General features: G+C 36.1%; 3 protein-coding genes across 3 annotated transcripts; 1 reads left to right on the plus strand and 2 right to left on the minus strand.

The window, feature by feature from the left end:
- Positions 1-340: 340 nt before the first annotated feature.
- Positions 341-1,826, plus strand: LOC129287132 (uncharacterized). Its single transcript, XM_054923326.1, has one exon. The coding sequence runs from the start codon at positions 573-575 to the stop codon at positions 1,653-1,655; it is 1,083 nt and encodes a 360-aa protein (XP_054779301.1). The 5' UTR covers positions 341-572; the 3' UTR covers positions 1,656-1,826.
- A 2,790-nt stretch (positions 1,827-4,616) lies between these two features.
- On the minus strand, positions 4,617-6,749 carry LOC129287066 (60S ribosomal protein L30). Its single transcript, XM_054923213.1, has 5 exons — positions 6,633-6,749; positions 6,352-6,457; positions 5,731-5,832; positions 4,948-5,016; positions 4,617-4,855 (listed from the first exon to the last, which is right to left on the minus strand). The coding sequence occupies exons 1-5, from the start codon at positions 6,651-6,653 to the stop codon at positions 4,815-4,817; spliced, it is 339 nt and encodes a 112-aa protein (XP_054779188.1). The 5' UTR covers positions 6,654-6,749; the 3' UTR covers positions 4,617-4,814.
- Positions 6,750-9,412: 2,663 nt separating this feature from the next.
- On the minus strand, positions 9,413-16,037 carry LOC129307932 (ultraviolet-B receptor UVR8-like). The gene is made up of 11 exons (XM_054948917.1): positions 15,856-16,037; positions 15,632-15,776; positions 15,370-15,480; positions 15,219-15,279; positions 13,703-13,821; positions 12,559-12,644; positions 12,224-12,425; positions 11,707-11,760; positions 11,295-11,408; positions 9,864-9,920; positions 9,413-9,759 (listed from the first exon to the last, which is right to left on the minus strand). The coding sequence occupies exons 1-11, from the start codon at positions 15,882-15,884 to the stop codon at positions 9,556-9,558; spliced, it is 1,182 nt and encodes a 393-aa protein (XP_054804892.1). The 5' UTR covers positions 15,885-16,037; the 3' UTR covers positions 9,413-9,555.
- Between the last annotated feature and the right edge of the window lie 216 nt (positions 16,038-16,253).

Genomic DNA, 16,253 nt, shown 5'->3' on the forward strand with positions numbered 1-16,253 from the left:
AAATAAAATTAATTTAAAAAAGACCACACAAAATTTTATTTAGATTACTCAAAATATTTTAATTAAATAAAATACAAATGACATAGTACACCCAATCTATTTAAATATTTTTCTATCATACAATATGTTATTTTTAGTTATTATATATATCTAAATTTATTTTTAAATTAATTATAACTGATTTTTTAAAATAAATTATCCACACACGAATCATACAAACTTCAATTATAAAAGCTTCAGTTAGTTTTGCAAATTTTAATCATATAAATACCAAGTTCAAAACAAAACAAAACAAGAAAAAGTGAAAAAAATTTTAATAAGAAGGTTGTCAGACAAGAGACTATTAGACTGCAGCCTGCTTGACAAGAAACCAAGGCTGAAGCCTATTTGACAAGAAACCATATCTACCACCCTGAATTTCACATATAAAATTCTCCAAGGCAACTCAATGAAATGCTGCAAACAAACAAACCACCACACTAACCTCCATTATTAGACACTCTTCGAGCTCGCATTATCCTCAATCCCACCATTGTCAATCTTATCGCTCAAGCAATAATACTCAAATCTCCATGGCCAACTTCTTCATCTTCCTCATCTTTGGCGTCTCATTCTTCCCTGCTTTGCTTCTCTTTCATCCAACGCCCCACAAGATCCATTTTCGCTTCCCGAATCTCTACCCTGAAGGCCTTGCTTGGGACCCACTGACCCGCCACTTCTTCGCAGGATCTCTTAATCAACGGATCATCGCCGCCGTCACCCATGCCGGCGTTTCTGAAACCTTCATCTTCGACTCTTCCCTCCCCGAAAACGTCTCCTTCATTGGTCTTTCGGTGGATTCCGTCAACAGACGCCTCCTCGCCGTCGTCCACTCCATCGAGCCTCTCCCTCCGTTTGACGCCCTCGCAGCCTACGATCTACGTACTCGGCAACGACTCTTCCTCTCCGTCCTCCCCGATGACGGCGGAGCCGGTCGTCCGATCGCGAACGACGTCACTGTGGATGACGAGGGAAACGCCTACGTCACGAACTCCGCGGGGAGCTACATATGGAAGGTGAACGGCAAAGGAGAGGCGTCGATATTCTCGAGGTCTCCGCAGTACACAGCCCATCCTGTGGACCGCGACGTACAGTATAATAATTGCGGGCTGAACGGGATCACTTACGTCGGCAAGGGGTATCTCTTGGTGGTGCAATCCAATACGGGGAAGATGTTCAAGGTCGATGCACGCGACGGAACGGCGAGGCTTGTGAAGCTGAACGAGGACTTGATGGGAGCAGACGACATTGCGTTGCGAAATGACGGCGTCGTTTTGGTGGTGTCGCCTGTGAATAAGCTGTGGTATATGAAGAGTCAACACAATTGGACGGAGGGAAGGGTGTTTGACAAAATTAACCTTGATTTAGAAAGATTTCCCACTTCAGTGGTAGTGGGGGAAGGGAATATGGCGTATGTGGGATATGGGCACGTGGACGAGGGTATAATGGGAAATTCGTGGAGGGAGAGTTTCAGCATAGAAGAAGTGAGATCAAAAAAGGATGAAAATAGTCATATTTGGATGGTGCTAATTTTGGTCGGGATGGGGTTGGTTTCTTTTATGATTTTGAGGCTGAAGACGCCAAGGCCTGTCAATAAAGGAAAGAAGGTCAATTAAGTTAGGATAAAACAAATAAAATTAAAGTAAATAATTTTGAGTTAAAAATAAATCTGTGAACTTTGAAAAAAAATTGAATGATTGACTAGAGTAGCACTTGATCCCCTATTGCTTGTTAAAGACTTGAACCTATCATAGTTCTCCTCGTACTGGTAGAAATATCAATGGTGTAGACGGAAGAGGTCAAGCTTATCAAGATTACCAGTTACAGCTTTATCCTTCATTTAGACATGGACAAAAAAAAAAGAGCTCAGAGGAAAAACTTCAAAAAATAATAAACTATATAACTTTTCCCTACTGACATTTTTTTTTTCCAAAGAAAGCCTCAATTTTCCATTGGGATATTTACGTGTGATTGTATTTTAAGAATATTCCCCCTTTCAATCTGCTGCGTAATTAATTTTAGGTGAAATCTCTAGATTAAATTTAACGTGATAGCATACATTTAACGTTGAGATTTCATATAGTTTTCTTAGTAGGTTTTTTTTTTTTTAAGTACAAGGCCATGAGAAATCTGCGAAGGACAATAATCATGCCATGTCAAAATTCATAAGATTTCTACACTTCAAAGATGGATTATAAAATCTTAATGTCTAAGTTATCATTAGAAGTTTGGCGAACAAGCTAATTCATACATTTATTAGCTTTTCAAAATATATAATCAAATGTGAACATGTCATCTCTCATGGCAAATTTCATAATTTTTGGATGATTTCACCATATTGATTTATTGTGAAATCACACAAATGAGTGGTTGAAAAAATAAAAATAAATGTTGACTTTAATAAAATTGTCATTCCAACTAAAACCCTACATGGGGTTTTTATACTGTACTTCTTTGGAAAAAAGAAAAGGAAAATATCATCCAAGGATATTTGGAGAGTTTTTATATTAAGGAAGAACCTTATAAATATGAAATTTTACTACACTCCCTTGATATTTATCTAAAAATAAGATTTTATAAAAAAAAGAATTAAGTACCCCTAAAATTTAATAAAGTATAATAAGTTAATGGATTGTTAGTTATATATGATTAGCTGTCAAAACCCAAAAAGATACTTGTATATACAGGACTAACACTTGTACAATTAAACATATGCTATTAATATAATCGCTTATTAATTTTGAATGGGTTGATGTTAATAATGAATAGTTACTTGTCAAAGATCAAATGGATACTTGTTTATGCAAGACCAACACATATATAATTAAATCTATGATATTAATTATAGTCACTTGTTAATTTTGAATGGATGGTTGATAATTATGTAAGGTTATTTGTCAATTTGACGTAGTATTTATGATGTGTAGGAGGAGACAATTGAGCATGTTCTATTCTTGTGTCCATGGACAAGGATGGTTTGGTTTGGATCGCCATTGGCATTGAAGTTTAGCAGAAAGAAGGTATGCAGGTTTGATAAATGGCTTGAAGATTCTCTAATGTCGAATTTTGGTGCTGATGATTATGCAGTAGCACTATTTTCAGCTTTATGTTTGGTCAATCTGAAAGTGTAGGTGCAGGTGTGTGTTTGAAGGTGTAGAGATGGATGTGAATTATTGCATCTCCAATGTAGTGGGCTTAGTGAATGAATTATGGTTTTGTTTGGATAAGTAGAGTATGAAGCGGACTGATGTAGCCAGTAGTGAGAGAGCACTATCCTGGTGTAAGCTTGATGTGGGAACAGTGAAAATTAACATTGATGGGGCTTTTGGTGCTAAGAGTGGTAGAGCAGCCATTAGTGTGGTTGGAAGGGATAGTAATGGCTTTTGAAACTGATTGTGAAGAGCTTTATAGGAGGTTGAAGTGGCAGGACATGAAGGGGTGTGACTGGAGGTATTGGGATGTTTTGAATCAGTGTTTTGTGCAATGGAGATCTGTTGTGCGCTGTGGTCTGTCTATCGTTTCAAGGATGGGCAATTATGCTGCTGATTCCATTGCAGCACATTCTATGAGAGGTATGGTATCATTAGGATGGCTGTGCAAGCTACCATCTTCTTTGGTTGCTATTTTGCAAGATGATCCTCATGGCAAAAATACTGAAGCACGGAAGAAAACAGGGATTGTTGATTTTTTTTCAGGCTTTAAACAAGGTAGGATGCAGTTGTATTTGGTTTTTGTTGATTTCTGTTTGTTTAGGTTGTATGTTTAAGTTCATTGCTTTCCTTGTTTTTCTTTTACAGGTGAATTAGTGTGTGTAATATTTGTTTTGGTAATAAATAAAATTGGCTGTTTTGTTTTTTTTTTTTAAAAAAAATATTTAAAGTACAGTGAAATTTTATATTTTTAAAGTTTTTCTTTAATATAAAAACTTTTTGTGGATCCTTCGATGATAATTTTTCAAAAAAAAAAAATTGTTGAATATTAAACAGAAACTAGAGGTATGGATATGAAACTTTCACTGCAGTCTTAAAGAAGCAAGCTAATTTCATTTAGCAGCCTGCACTTGCAGTTTCCAATTTAGCGTTTTATTTAGCGGCATTTATGGGTTCTTCGCAAGTTAATGAAGGATTAATTCTAGCATGAAAGATACTCATACCATCAAAATATCTAATACTGAAAAGCTCATATTGACGTCAAGATTATGTCTCATTTCACCTCAAAAATAATAATACATTAGTTAACCAAAGCGTATGCAAATTGAAGAACATTGATTGTAAGCGATTCAGCAGAAAATAGGCCAATGAAGTTGTAATTAACCCTCATGGAATTTGAGATAGATTATACCTTCCATTTCATTTTTGTAAATTTGAGATTGAATTAACCTTTTTAATACGATACTGAAAAGTGAGAACTACGCATTCATAATTTAAGCTTCGTAGTCACTATCCGTATTAATCTAGGAGTTTTATCTTGCTATTAATTTTCACAGTGGGACGAATATAACAAGGAATAATTCGAAATATATGTTAAACCATGGGGAAAAAAGGAATTCAATGAAACAGTTCAAATTACGCAATCAATTTCCCAAAAAGAGGAACTCGGACCATAAATTCAACCAGCTAAAAAAAAAAAATAGTTCGCTTCGGTGCTGATATATAGCAAGAGTATTGGAACAAAGAAACTTCAATATGTAAACAAAATTAGTAAATAAAAAACTTGGAAATTTCTACTGCTGACACTCAACATTAGTACCCTTACACAGCAAAAACGACGACCACTCACTGCTCGCCAGGCATTGTCTTGATAATGTCCGAATCACCTGAAAACAGAAATATCAAAGACAATTAGGGTGACAAAACCATAACTCTTAACTTCATCAGATTGATGTTAGATCTGGATAACTCCAGGTACCAGGATCAATAATGCTGAGGCAGCACACTCTGAAATATTTGCCGCAGGCGGTGCCCAAATCAACGTTGTCTGTTATCAACAGGAAAACCTTGTTTAGAGATTTTTTAATTGAACAGAAACATTCAGAAATCATTCATGTTTATGTCCCTGGACAAAAGATACATCAAAACATATAAACAAACACTAGAGCAGCACGCCAGCAACACAACGAAACAACATTGTCTGTTTCTATCTCCACTTGAGACTTGAGAGGGCACCTTGTCATTCACTCACTTGAGAAGATATCTAAAACTGAATCTGCATCCTTTTAATTAGAACCCTGAATAGTTAATCTAGACAATGTAAATCTGTTCTTAGCTCACACGGTAGTGCATTTAAATATATCAGTCTTTTAGCCTCACCGTACAAGAGCATCAGGATTCATTAGGGCACGAGGAAACAAATTCAATTATCCCCTGGAGTAACAGAAAAAGAACAGCCAGCTATTTTCAAGCTAGCATGCTTAAGCATGGTCATATGAACCTTGAGTGCAATCAAGTGAAATTGGAGTAAGAGTTCGAAAGCTAGTTCAAAAGGTCACATCAACCTTCACACATATCTATTGTAAATGGTACTACATACTCTTCAATGATCTCTACATCCCAGAATTAAAGAAAAGGTCAATCCTTTTGCCGGAAAAAAAAATGACCAAGGTCAACCAAACAAGCAAAATGGAAACACCATCAAAACACAAAACAGTTCACTGACAATCAGGAGATAGAAGTTTTGCAATCAAGAACTTACTTCCATTGTAATGGTGAACTCCAACTTTTGCCAACATGGCATAGTACTCTATTTCTGACTTTCGGAGGGGCGGGCAATTGTTGGCGATAATAATCAATTTTCCTGCAAGGAGGAGAACATTAAAGACACTATTCAACTTTTGACCACCAAAAAAAACTATTTAATTATTTTAAAAAAAATTAAACAATATGTAGCAAAATACTCATAACAGCAACATCCATCACAACTCTAGTTATAATCTGCGCAATTAATTCACTTCAAATTCAATGTTCTTCCCCTTCACCGTTTGTGCATGAATTCATTATAATCTAAAAGGAAGACCCTGAAAAACAACTCTACAGCAGCAAATACAAATCGAAATTTCACTGTGACCATCCAACGCTTCTTTTAAGATCCCACAGCGATCCAGACTCCAAAACCTAAACAGAAACTTTTTTTTATCAAGCATATCAATTAACAGAATTATAAATCGCCCAGCCTAACTCGACAACATTGCATTTGCATCGCGTATTAATTAAAAATTCAACATCAGAACCACTTAATACAATGTTGGTGAATGCCAAAGTAGAAAAAGAGCAACTGGATCAAAGAAAGCATATGGCTGTTGGCTAAAATCCAAACCTTTGGAGCTCCTGAGGGACTTAAGGACCGTTTTATAGCCCAGGGTATACTTCCCACTCTTCATGACAAGAGCGAGCCTGTTGTTAATGCTCTCATGGGTCTTCTTCTGTAAATGAGAGAAACACAGAAATCATCAACTCTTTGCTTGTACAGGGGCGAAGGCCAGGCAAAAGAAAACACACCACTGAAAAATTCTGAATCAGAAACGGAGACCTAAATGCGAACTAAGAACCGAAGCAAGTCGAGCATGAAGGAAATGACACAGAGAGGGTGAAACTTACAGTCTTCTTGGCGGCAACCATGATGGAATTCTACCGGGGAGAGCGGATGCGGAAAACCTAGCAGCTAGAGGCGCAGAGTGAGGCTGGCATGAAAAATGGGGTGCGACTAGGGTTTTTTGTGCGAGAGAACAGAGTCTTGCCGTGTTTGAATGTGGACTTACAATATTATTGGGCCGGAATTGTACAGAGTGGCCCAATTTGTAGTCCATCTTGTTCTTCCTACACTTCAATTAATTGTGTCACTGAAGTTAGTAGGCTTCGGATGTCCATGAAAGTATAGTTTCGGAGTTTATTTGGAAATATGTAAAATTAACTAACGACTAAATCAAATCAATAATCATCAAGTATATCAAATCGCTTAGAATTAATGTTAAGAAAATTGAATAGGTCAATGAACCGGTTGAGCTATTGGTTCTTAGTTTAATGGTCAGATTGTGGTCAAATTGTTTATGAATAGATTAATATATTTTAAATAATGCATGCTTGAAATAGAGAGAAATAGTTATTCATAATAATAATAAATATTTAAATTATAAAATAATATATAATTAAAAAAACACAATATATACCAACAATCCATTATCATCCTACAAAACATGCATTCTTATTTCATAATTTGTAATTTATAATCTTATAATATGTACGCAACATCTTGCATGTTTTTTCCCCTTTTCTCAATGCTTGTTAAGTATGAATATATGAAAATTGTAGTTTTAAAAAAATTAAATTTTAAAAATAAAAAAGTAAAAAAATTGTGGTGGAAATGAGACTTTTTCTTGAAAAAATAACATAAAATACTTCCAAAACATTCAAATAATGGTAATTAAATATCATTAAATATGATAATTAATTTTCAATTTTTAACAGAAACTTGGTCCCCCCAACTAGAACCCTTGCACCAAAGGCAGACAACCCCTTACATCCAAAACCAAAACACTTGCACTTTAAAGTAAAAGCCTTGCATCGAAGCCAAATCCCTTGCACCTAAAACCAGAACACTTGCACTTTCAAGTAAAAGCCTTGCATGGAAGCCAATTCCTTGCACTCTAAGCTAAAAAATTTACACCTAAGTCAGACCTCTTACACTTCAAGCTAGAACTCTTGCACTCAAGCTAAAAGCTTTGCACCTTAAGTCAGACCCCTCGCCTCAAAGTCAAAACCTCTCACACCTAAGTGTTGGTTTAGGTGCAAGGCCTCTGGCTTGGGCTCAAGAGATTTGGCTTGGGTATAAGGGTTTTGCCCTAAGGTGCAAAGGGTTTGGCTTAGGTGCAAGACTTTTTGTTTGGCTGCAAGGGTTCTAACTTAAGGTGTAAGGAGTTTGGCTTAGGGTGCAATGATTATGTGTTGTGTTATGAAGACATTGATTTACATGTAATCTTCAATCATTTTTATATAATTTTGGCTTGGGTGCAAGGGTTATATGTTATGTTATAACAACATTAATTTATATATGACCCTTAGTTGTTTTCATGTAATTTTGGCTTGGATATAAGGCTTCTAGCTGAAGGTTTTCTCTTAGGTATAAAGCTTTTGGCATGGATACAAAGGTTTTGGCTTGGGTTGCTTTGGGTTTGATTTATGTGCAAGGCTTCTAGCTTAAGTACATGAGTTCTAACTTAGGATGCAAGAAGTCTAGCTTGAGTCAAGGGTTTTGGTTTAGGTACAAGACTTCTCGCTTAAAGTGCAAGGAGGTTAGTTTGGGTACAAAAGTTATATCTTGTATTATAGTATTATTAATTTACATATAATTAATGGTGGTTTACATGTAAATCCATGACATTAATGGGGGTGTCCTCTTTGTGAAATTGATTTTAGCTTTTAAGTGTGTTGAAATTTGAAGTTCGTCTTTTAAGATGTTGTGCCTTAGAATTTGTCATCTTGTATTTTAGCTTTATGTTCTTGTAACTTATTCTGACTCGTGCATGTGAAGGGTGCTGGGAAAGAACCTTGTCTTGTAATGTTTGTATTAAAACTTATTTTGGATGGAAGAAGGAGAAGATATCTACAAATCCTTCTTCACGAGAACAAACTTCGGTTCAATCCGTCCTACCTCCAATTTTCAGACTTCTTTTGAAAATGATACATAGGTAAATTAAGAGAAGTAAATGATACAGAATTTGATATAATTTAAAACACAAGATTATATCAAATTTAAAACACAAGATCATATCAAATTCTGTATATATATATATATATATATAGCTTCACAAATAGAGAAATTAATCCTTTCGGTTTTTTATTATATCTAACTAACAGAGGATGTCATGTAAATGAAACACATTAAATAAATAAGCTGCATGTAAATGAGGTCTAACATGTGGGTACGTGAATTGTAAAGACAAATTATTAAATTAAAAAAATTACAAGCAAGACATTTTCTTTTGATCATACGTGTAACATTCTAACATTTTGTAACTCGCCCACTCTCTATTAACACCACTTATGTTGTCATGTTTTATATCATCCCCTAAACCTATGAAATAAAACATTGAATCAATCAACTATTGTTAGTACCATCTTTTTAATCAAATAAATAAAGACAAGAACATACTCCTCCGAATTTTATTTATAAATACTTTTAAGAAGCTTCCACCATAAATTTAATGGAAGGTTAAAAAAAAAAAACTCATGAAAAAAAAATTAATAACATGACTTAAAAATAGAAACAAAAAATCATTTTTGAACTATGACATTAATGGAATGGCTAAAGCTAGATAGATGCATAACAGCGAGGGGAACATTTCCCAAACTTTAGCCCTAAAGAAGATTGAAAGCCAATGGAAAAGGCAAGCATGCTATTTATTATCACATGTCAAGGTCCATCCAGTTTTGCTTCCTATTTTGATCAACAATCTGTTCAGATTAACCAGAAACATATTCAACTTCAAGCACAGGATATTTTGGAGCGTAGTTTCTATTTCAGTCAGTCAGCAGATTTGTCTGGTTTCCATTCTACTATTGCCAAAGTATGACGACCACCACAAGCAACGAGTTTGGCTATCCACCGTCCATCAGCTGAATTTTCACTTGGATAATTTGGAGGTGGAATGTCAATGGGTACCTCCATTGGCTGACCAGTAGTAACTTTCCTCCCATAACCAAGCCGGCCATGGTCACCGCGACCAAACTGCGAGCAGCCAAGACCGGTAACATCAGAAGCAGAGCTCTTTAAACATAATAAGAATGTTACCGGGAAGGTGGTTAAATAAAGATAATATTAATAATACTTACAGAAAATATTCGCCCATCCCGGGTTAGAGCAACTGAATGAGTACCTCCACAGGAAACCTGATCATAAACCAAATCAAATTTCATCTCAAATTGGAAAAGATGCTTAAGCCGAAGTAGTTGGCATACAGTGCTCTTGAAATTGTACAATTCATTATTTCATTAACATGGTTCATGATATCTAATCTACCCCATCTAATGGGAATTTGGGATAAGACTCCTTGTTTCTGCATGGTTCAAGATATTATCTCTCCATAGTGATATATATCATAGAAATCAGGCTCTTGGCCTGGACCACTGTGAATCAGATCCAAGGAAACTTTGCAGGGGCACGGAAAGACATGGGCTGGACTAGAAAACCACTAAAAAGGTTCAACTGTAGCAAATGAAAGAGGTTAAAGGTTAGACAAACAGCCAGCAGGTTCAATTGATCTATCATGAACATACATTGCTGGAACATGGGCTAGACAAACAGCCTGACAGCCTATGACCATTCCCAACATGCTGGAACATGGGTGCAAGGCCACACAGCAATTCGTGCTGAGGGGTATGGCCAACCATCAGCTTCTAATGGGTTAGCAGAGGCAGTTAACCAAGATTCTGCTATACACAGCGCCTGGTTTGATTCAGTAACTTAAGGTAAAATAAGACGCCCAAGATAGGCCATAACAAGGACTCTTTTCCCCTTAGCTCTCAAAATATGTAAAACTAGATGAAGTTGAGGAGAAACCCTTCGATATAGACATATTAGCACGCAACTGAGACAAAGTAGCTGGTCTGTGGCTATGGTTTCTACAGATGTTCCGTTCTCTCATTCGAATAACAGCAAATAATTCAGCTCACCGCACCTCCTATTACAATTTCACAAAACAAACGTATTAGGTGATTCCAAGGCAGACCTGCATATTATGCATGATACAACATACATGCACCGAAATCAAGCACAGCCCCTAAAGGGAGACAAAAATGTGATACCTAGAATTTCTCTCTCTTGGCTCTTACACTATGTTAAACTAAAGGAAACTTAAGTGAAACCCTTGGATATATGACTGTGCACCAGGGACTCTAACTTAACCACTGTCCATACAAATGGCTTGACCTTAGAGTAAACCTTAGATTTTCAAATAAGCTTGTCTACATGAAATTTTTCCCCATTGGGAGAATGAAGAAGAAACTGGAAGTAGCATTTAAACAAACAAATACCAGAAAAATCAAAGATTGCTGGAAAAATGTGTTATCTCTTCAAGCCAAAAGGAGCATAGGTCTGGAGCATTTCTCTAAGCAGAGGATTATATAAAAGTGGAAATTGCAAGGAACATTTGAGCCCCGCATCAACCAGTAGCTCGGGATGGAAGCATTATGCAAAGAAGTGTACAATGTCCCTTACTTTGATAAACCTTAAGAACATTTACATAACAGTCATACAGATGGTACCTGTACAACATCTTCTCCAGCCAAAAGCTGAACCTTTTGGGGTACCATTTTACTGCTCTTGTCATTATCACCAAATCCAAGCCTCCCATGCTCCCCCCTTCCCCAGCCATATACCTGCAGTAGAGGATAAGGTAATCTTAGAGTCCATTGTCATTGGTTTACTGATTAAAAACCAATATCCACTTGAGCACATTGATTTTCTGACTCTATTCCTTTGCCAAGCAATGGATTATGCAAATCCAACCACATGCCTTTAATTTCATGATAAAAAGTAAAAATCGTACAAGAATAGCTGTCTTAACCATCTTCTCTCTTCATCGATTGTTTTCAGCTATCCAATGTGCTCGTTAAGTCTTCTGGCAACTGAAAAACTAAACCTAATAAATTCCGGAGAAACCAAAACAAAGATCACCTCTCCTTCATCTGTCAATGCAGTTGAATGCCATCCACCAGCTGCAATATCTATCTGAGGTTGCAAACAGATAAAGAAAACTAATTAGTAAGATGTTTTAGATATGAATGATTGACACAAATAAATACTTTAGGGTCAGCAATCAGCAGTTAACTTGAGTATTCAGGTTAAGAAAGAACCATATGGATCAAATTTGCATTAAAAAAAAAAAATTAAATGGTTTCCACTATATATAAAGTCAGAGTTGATGAAAAAATTATCATTCCATATAGAATAGAATTAAATTATTGAAAACGAAAATTTTACAAAAGTTTTTTCAAGACAAAAAAACTGTAATAAGGTAGGATAAACAATTAATTTTAAATCCAGAAGCCTAAAGGAACATCAGTTTTTAAGAGCCAGAACCAATATGTTATAGGATAAAAATATATTATTCTGTGATCGTATCTGTTACTGAGACATAGCAATTAAAGGAAAGATATAAAATCAACAAGATTATTCAGGATGAAATACAAACCAGAGTAAGTCCAGAAAGCCCTTGGACAGGAATAGGTTGTGATCTTGGTTGGGTATCACCAGTACCAAGTTGTCCATATTCATTGTTACCCCAAGCCCATAAAGTGCCACCCTCTTGAAGGGCCAAATTATGAAATGCCCCTACAGCAATGAGCCTAACATTTTCAAGACCTTGCACACGAACAGGAACAGATATCTGTTTTCTGTAAGATTAAGCACAAGGTTTGGAAGTTAGTGCATGAGTCTATGAGATAGACTATTAATTGCATAAATTGAAGAGAATGAATTAAGATGTATAAAACAAAAATATTGAGTTAAGCTTTATCGAATATTTACATGTCACCAGGAGGCCAAGGCTGACCCCAGGTCCAAACATGCCCATCTTTTGTAAGCACAACAGAGTGAGTTCCTCCTGCAGCTACCTGTGCCTCAAGCAATCAGGGATACATCAGACACCATTCTACCAAGAGCCAGGATACAATATATGTAAATGACGTGCTAATAAAGATAGAGATGAAGAAGCTCCCATGCAAATCCTGATAAATGAACCCATTCGACCATACACTAGAAGGGGAGACTGACATAATTTACTCTAAAGGGGAGATTGACATTAACAAATAACGCTAAAGTATCTCAAATCTTATTCACACCATTCCAATAATATTGTGTATTGATTCTCATTTCTCAATTTACTTCAAAATTGGTGATTTTAATGAGCAGATTCTTTGAAATCTGCCTGCCAACATTTTTGTTTGATCGCTATTTCATTCTTGGCTAGCCTTTAAGAAAACCCATTCCAACATGATTATATATGATAACCATGTAATGTTTTGCTTATATTCACACAGGTGAGGCATGTAAGCAATTACTCAAGAACGTATCAACAGATATCATATTCATTTTACAGAGCCTATCTCAAAAAGGTGAGGCAACATCAGTTTGAGACTGCATGAAACGTGGGTATCCCCACCATCTTCCCAAATTAAAAAACCAACAAAAACAAAGTGCCAAAAAATGGGCTACTACTATTCTTAAGAGCCTCACGTGAATATTTTGATTCATATAACTCACAAGTAGAATGGTGATTGGATTTCAACTTAATTTTCAAATGGTGGATTTCATGCATATGCTGCCATGCCATTGCAGTTCTCTGGTGGCATGTCTCGTTTATGCAATGTGATTCTGTTATAGAGGACATCATTGAAAAAACTTGCTATACTTCCATTGATGTTTAAGAAAACAAGGATAAATTTTCTTCACCGTGTTAAACAACAAGCAACTTAAACATCTGAGAAAGATAGCAGTATCAAGTCAGGAAATCTAAAATATTTCCATTGGAATTGTATGTGCATGAAAATTACTGACCAAGAAATGCCATACACAGAACTACAACTATCCTCAGAAACAAAGAGGACTCTTCATCTATTTGTTAGAGTATAGGACTCTGCCTATGCCAACGGCAGTCACATGCCTTAGTTACCTGACGAACAACAAGTTTAGGGGCACAACGCTGAGGGTTCACTATATCTCTCCTCAAAGGTCTACCAGTGTCATCCTTCCTCTCAGGTTCTTCACCACATTGCCCATATTCATTTCCACCTGAAACCAATGATATTTGATATATTAAATACATATAAAAGATTATAAACATGGACATTGACATGGAAACAGTGCATAATATGAATATAGACACCTCATCAAAACAAAATCCAGTGTCAAAGTGACAGTTGAAGCATTACATTGTGTCAGAAGCAAATCCTCTAAAGTTGAGATCCCTGGATTCCTATGAAGTTTTCCTTTTTTGATATTTTCTCCTTTTAATTATTTTTTTATAAAACATGACATCTTCTTTCTCTTTCTTAAAAAGGCAAATTTCATGAAATTCACAGATTTTCAACTTCAAAGGATTTATTCCCCATTGTGTCAAAAATACAAATGTCTAACTCTAACACATACATATATGGACATAGTTCCAATTTTTAGTGTCTGTGTCATGAACCGTAGATTGTGGCCAAGGTTTATAGTAGGAGAGGGAAGTAAACTAAAGAAATGATGAAACAATCCAGAAAAGGAATGAATTAGGCAATTAACACAATGGAGAGGATAAAACAACAGAGAAAAGGCAGGGATCTAATGGTCTGAACTCTGGGCAATGATCAAAATAATCATAAGGCTGATTGCTTGATTTTATGCTAAATATTTTCAGGTTTGAATGACTGAAAGCATGTTGAATCATTAAAGTAGCCTTGGAGAGAGACTACCCTCTCTAAAGCCAGAGTTTTATTTTCTTACAGCTGTAATTTGGAATTCCTTTTTTCTGTAATTCTTACATTTAAAAAAACCACCTTAGTGTACTTGATAGAAGTAAGTGGCTTGCAGTACATAAGCTGAGAATAATAAACATGCAGCAGAGTTTCATCTCTGTGCTTCGTAAATAAAAATTCATTGGATCTTTCTTAGTCTTGAAAAGCTAAAAGCAAAGCAACAAAATGCATTTCCCCATCTTCAAATTTATATCAACATTTTTTTTTTAATTTCAAGAACTTTAAACGTAATATACAATCAATTTTGCCTAACAGTTTATTCAACAAAAGAAAGAACAGAAAATATGAGAAACTCAATGCATTGTAGAATGATTAAAGCATACCGAGGAAAAAGAAGGGAGAAGAAAGAAGAAATTTCATCAGAAAGATACACCAAATAAAACTGCTATACAGCAAAAGGCTCTAGCCCACACGAAATCAAACTTCAAATTGTGTCTGTCTCTACAAACAACCTGGACTAAAATCCTATAATTCCTCCCCAAATTCTTAATCATTGAAATAAGCATTCCATAGCTTCTTAAGCGTATAAATCCTCTTTATTAAGCCACTTAAGGAATGTCAATGTATATGACCAACAAATGTAACTTTTATTGCAAACATCCATGGATTCCAAAATTTATTAACCGGTGTATTCTCATTGAGCCAAATATATAGAATAATATTATTGAATACCCCAGGCGTAAGCTCGGCCTTGATCATCAACAGCCAGACAGTGCCACCCGCCAATCGCCGCCTAGCATTGGAAAACAGGGCCACAAGTTAATTATGCCAATAAAAATAGCATAATACCATTACCCGAAGTTCATATATCCAAATAGAATACCTGAACAATTTTAACATTGGCAAGTGCTTTAACCTGGCTGGGAATATTTTCAGTTTTGGTTTCAGGAGGGTGCCCAAGTGTTCCTCTTTGGTTCCACCCCCATGTAAATAACTACACCAAATACACACATGTTCAATAAACTAAGATAACGTAATAAAAGATTTCAAGAAATGCATTCTCGAAGGCAATTAAGCTTCATGTGTAGTAAAGATTGAAGCAAAAGCAGAATACAGCAAACACGGAAAAAGGGGGGGAGGGGAACCTTGCCGTCTTCGCATATGGCTAAAGAGTTCCTGCTACCAGCAACGACCGAGCGGACCTTGTGGGACTCGAGAGCTCTGACAACGCAGACCCATTCTTTCTCTTCATTGTTGCCGATTCCCAATTGCCCATCTTCCCCAGAGCCCCTGAAAGAAGAATCAGAATAAACAACTGCCACGCATGAATACCCAAAAAAAAAAAAAAACCAGTTTGCAGAAGCTCAACCACGCAATGATTGCGGAATCGGAGGCCATTAGAGAGAGAGAGAGAGAGAGAGAGGGGACTGTAGCCGAAGAGAGAGGAAAGTAAACGACGCCTTTGGGTACTGCTGAGTGACTGTGTGAGACACAAAACCGTCGGCGCACTCACTGACAGCGAACAGATTCGAGAGTGTGTTTGCGGAACAGAGACACGTAGATGCAAGTGTATGTTTGGTTTTTAATTTACACATGACAAAAGCATATTTAGCGGTCTAACTATTTATTAAATTTGATAAAAAATACATTTAAGATATGATTTAATAAATATTAACCGCAATTTGAAGTCAATGCTTGATTGGGTTGGCGTTTGCATCCCAATTCCTGATCTACTCGAAGCAACGCAGTATGATTAGAAGTACGGGT

Source organism: Prosopis cineraria, unplaced genomic scaffold (assembly GCF_029017545.1).
Source record: "Prosopis cineraria cultivar Desert tree isolate PC_DT_omini unplaced genomic scaffold, ASM2901754v1 PC1, whole genome shotgun sequence".
NCBI classification, from domain to species: Eukaryota; Viridiplantae; Streptophyta; class Magnoliopsida; order Fabales; family Fabaceae; genus Prosopis; species Prosopis cineraria.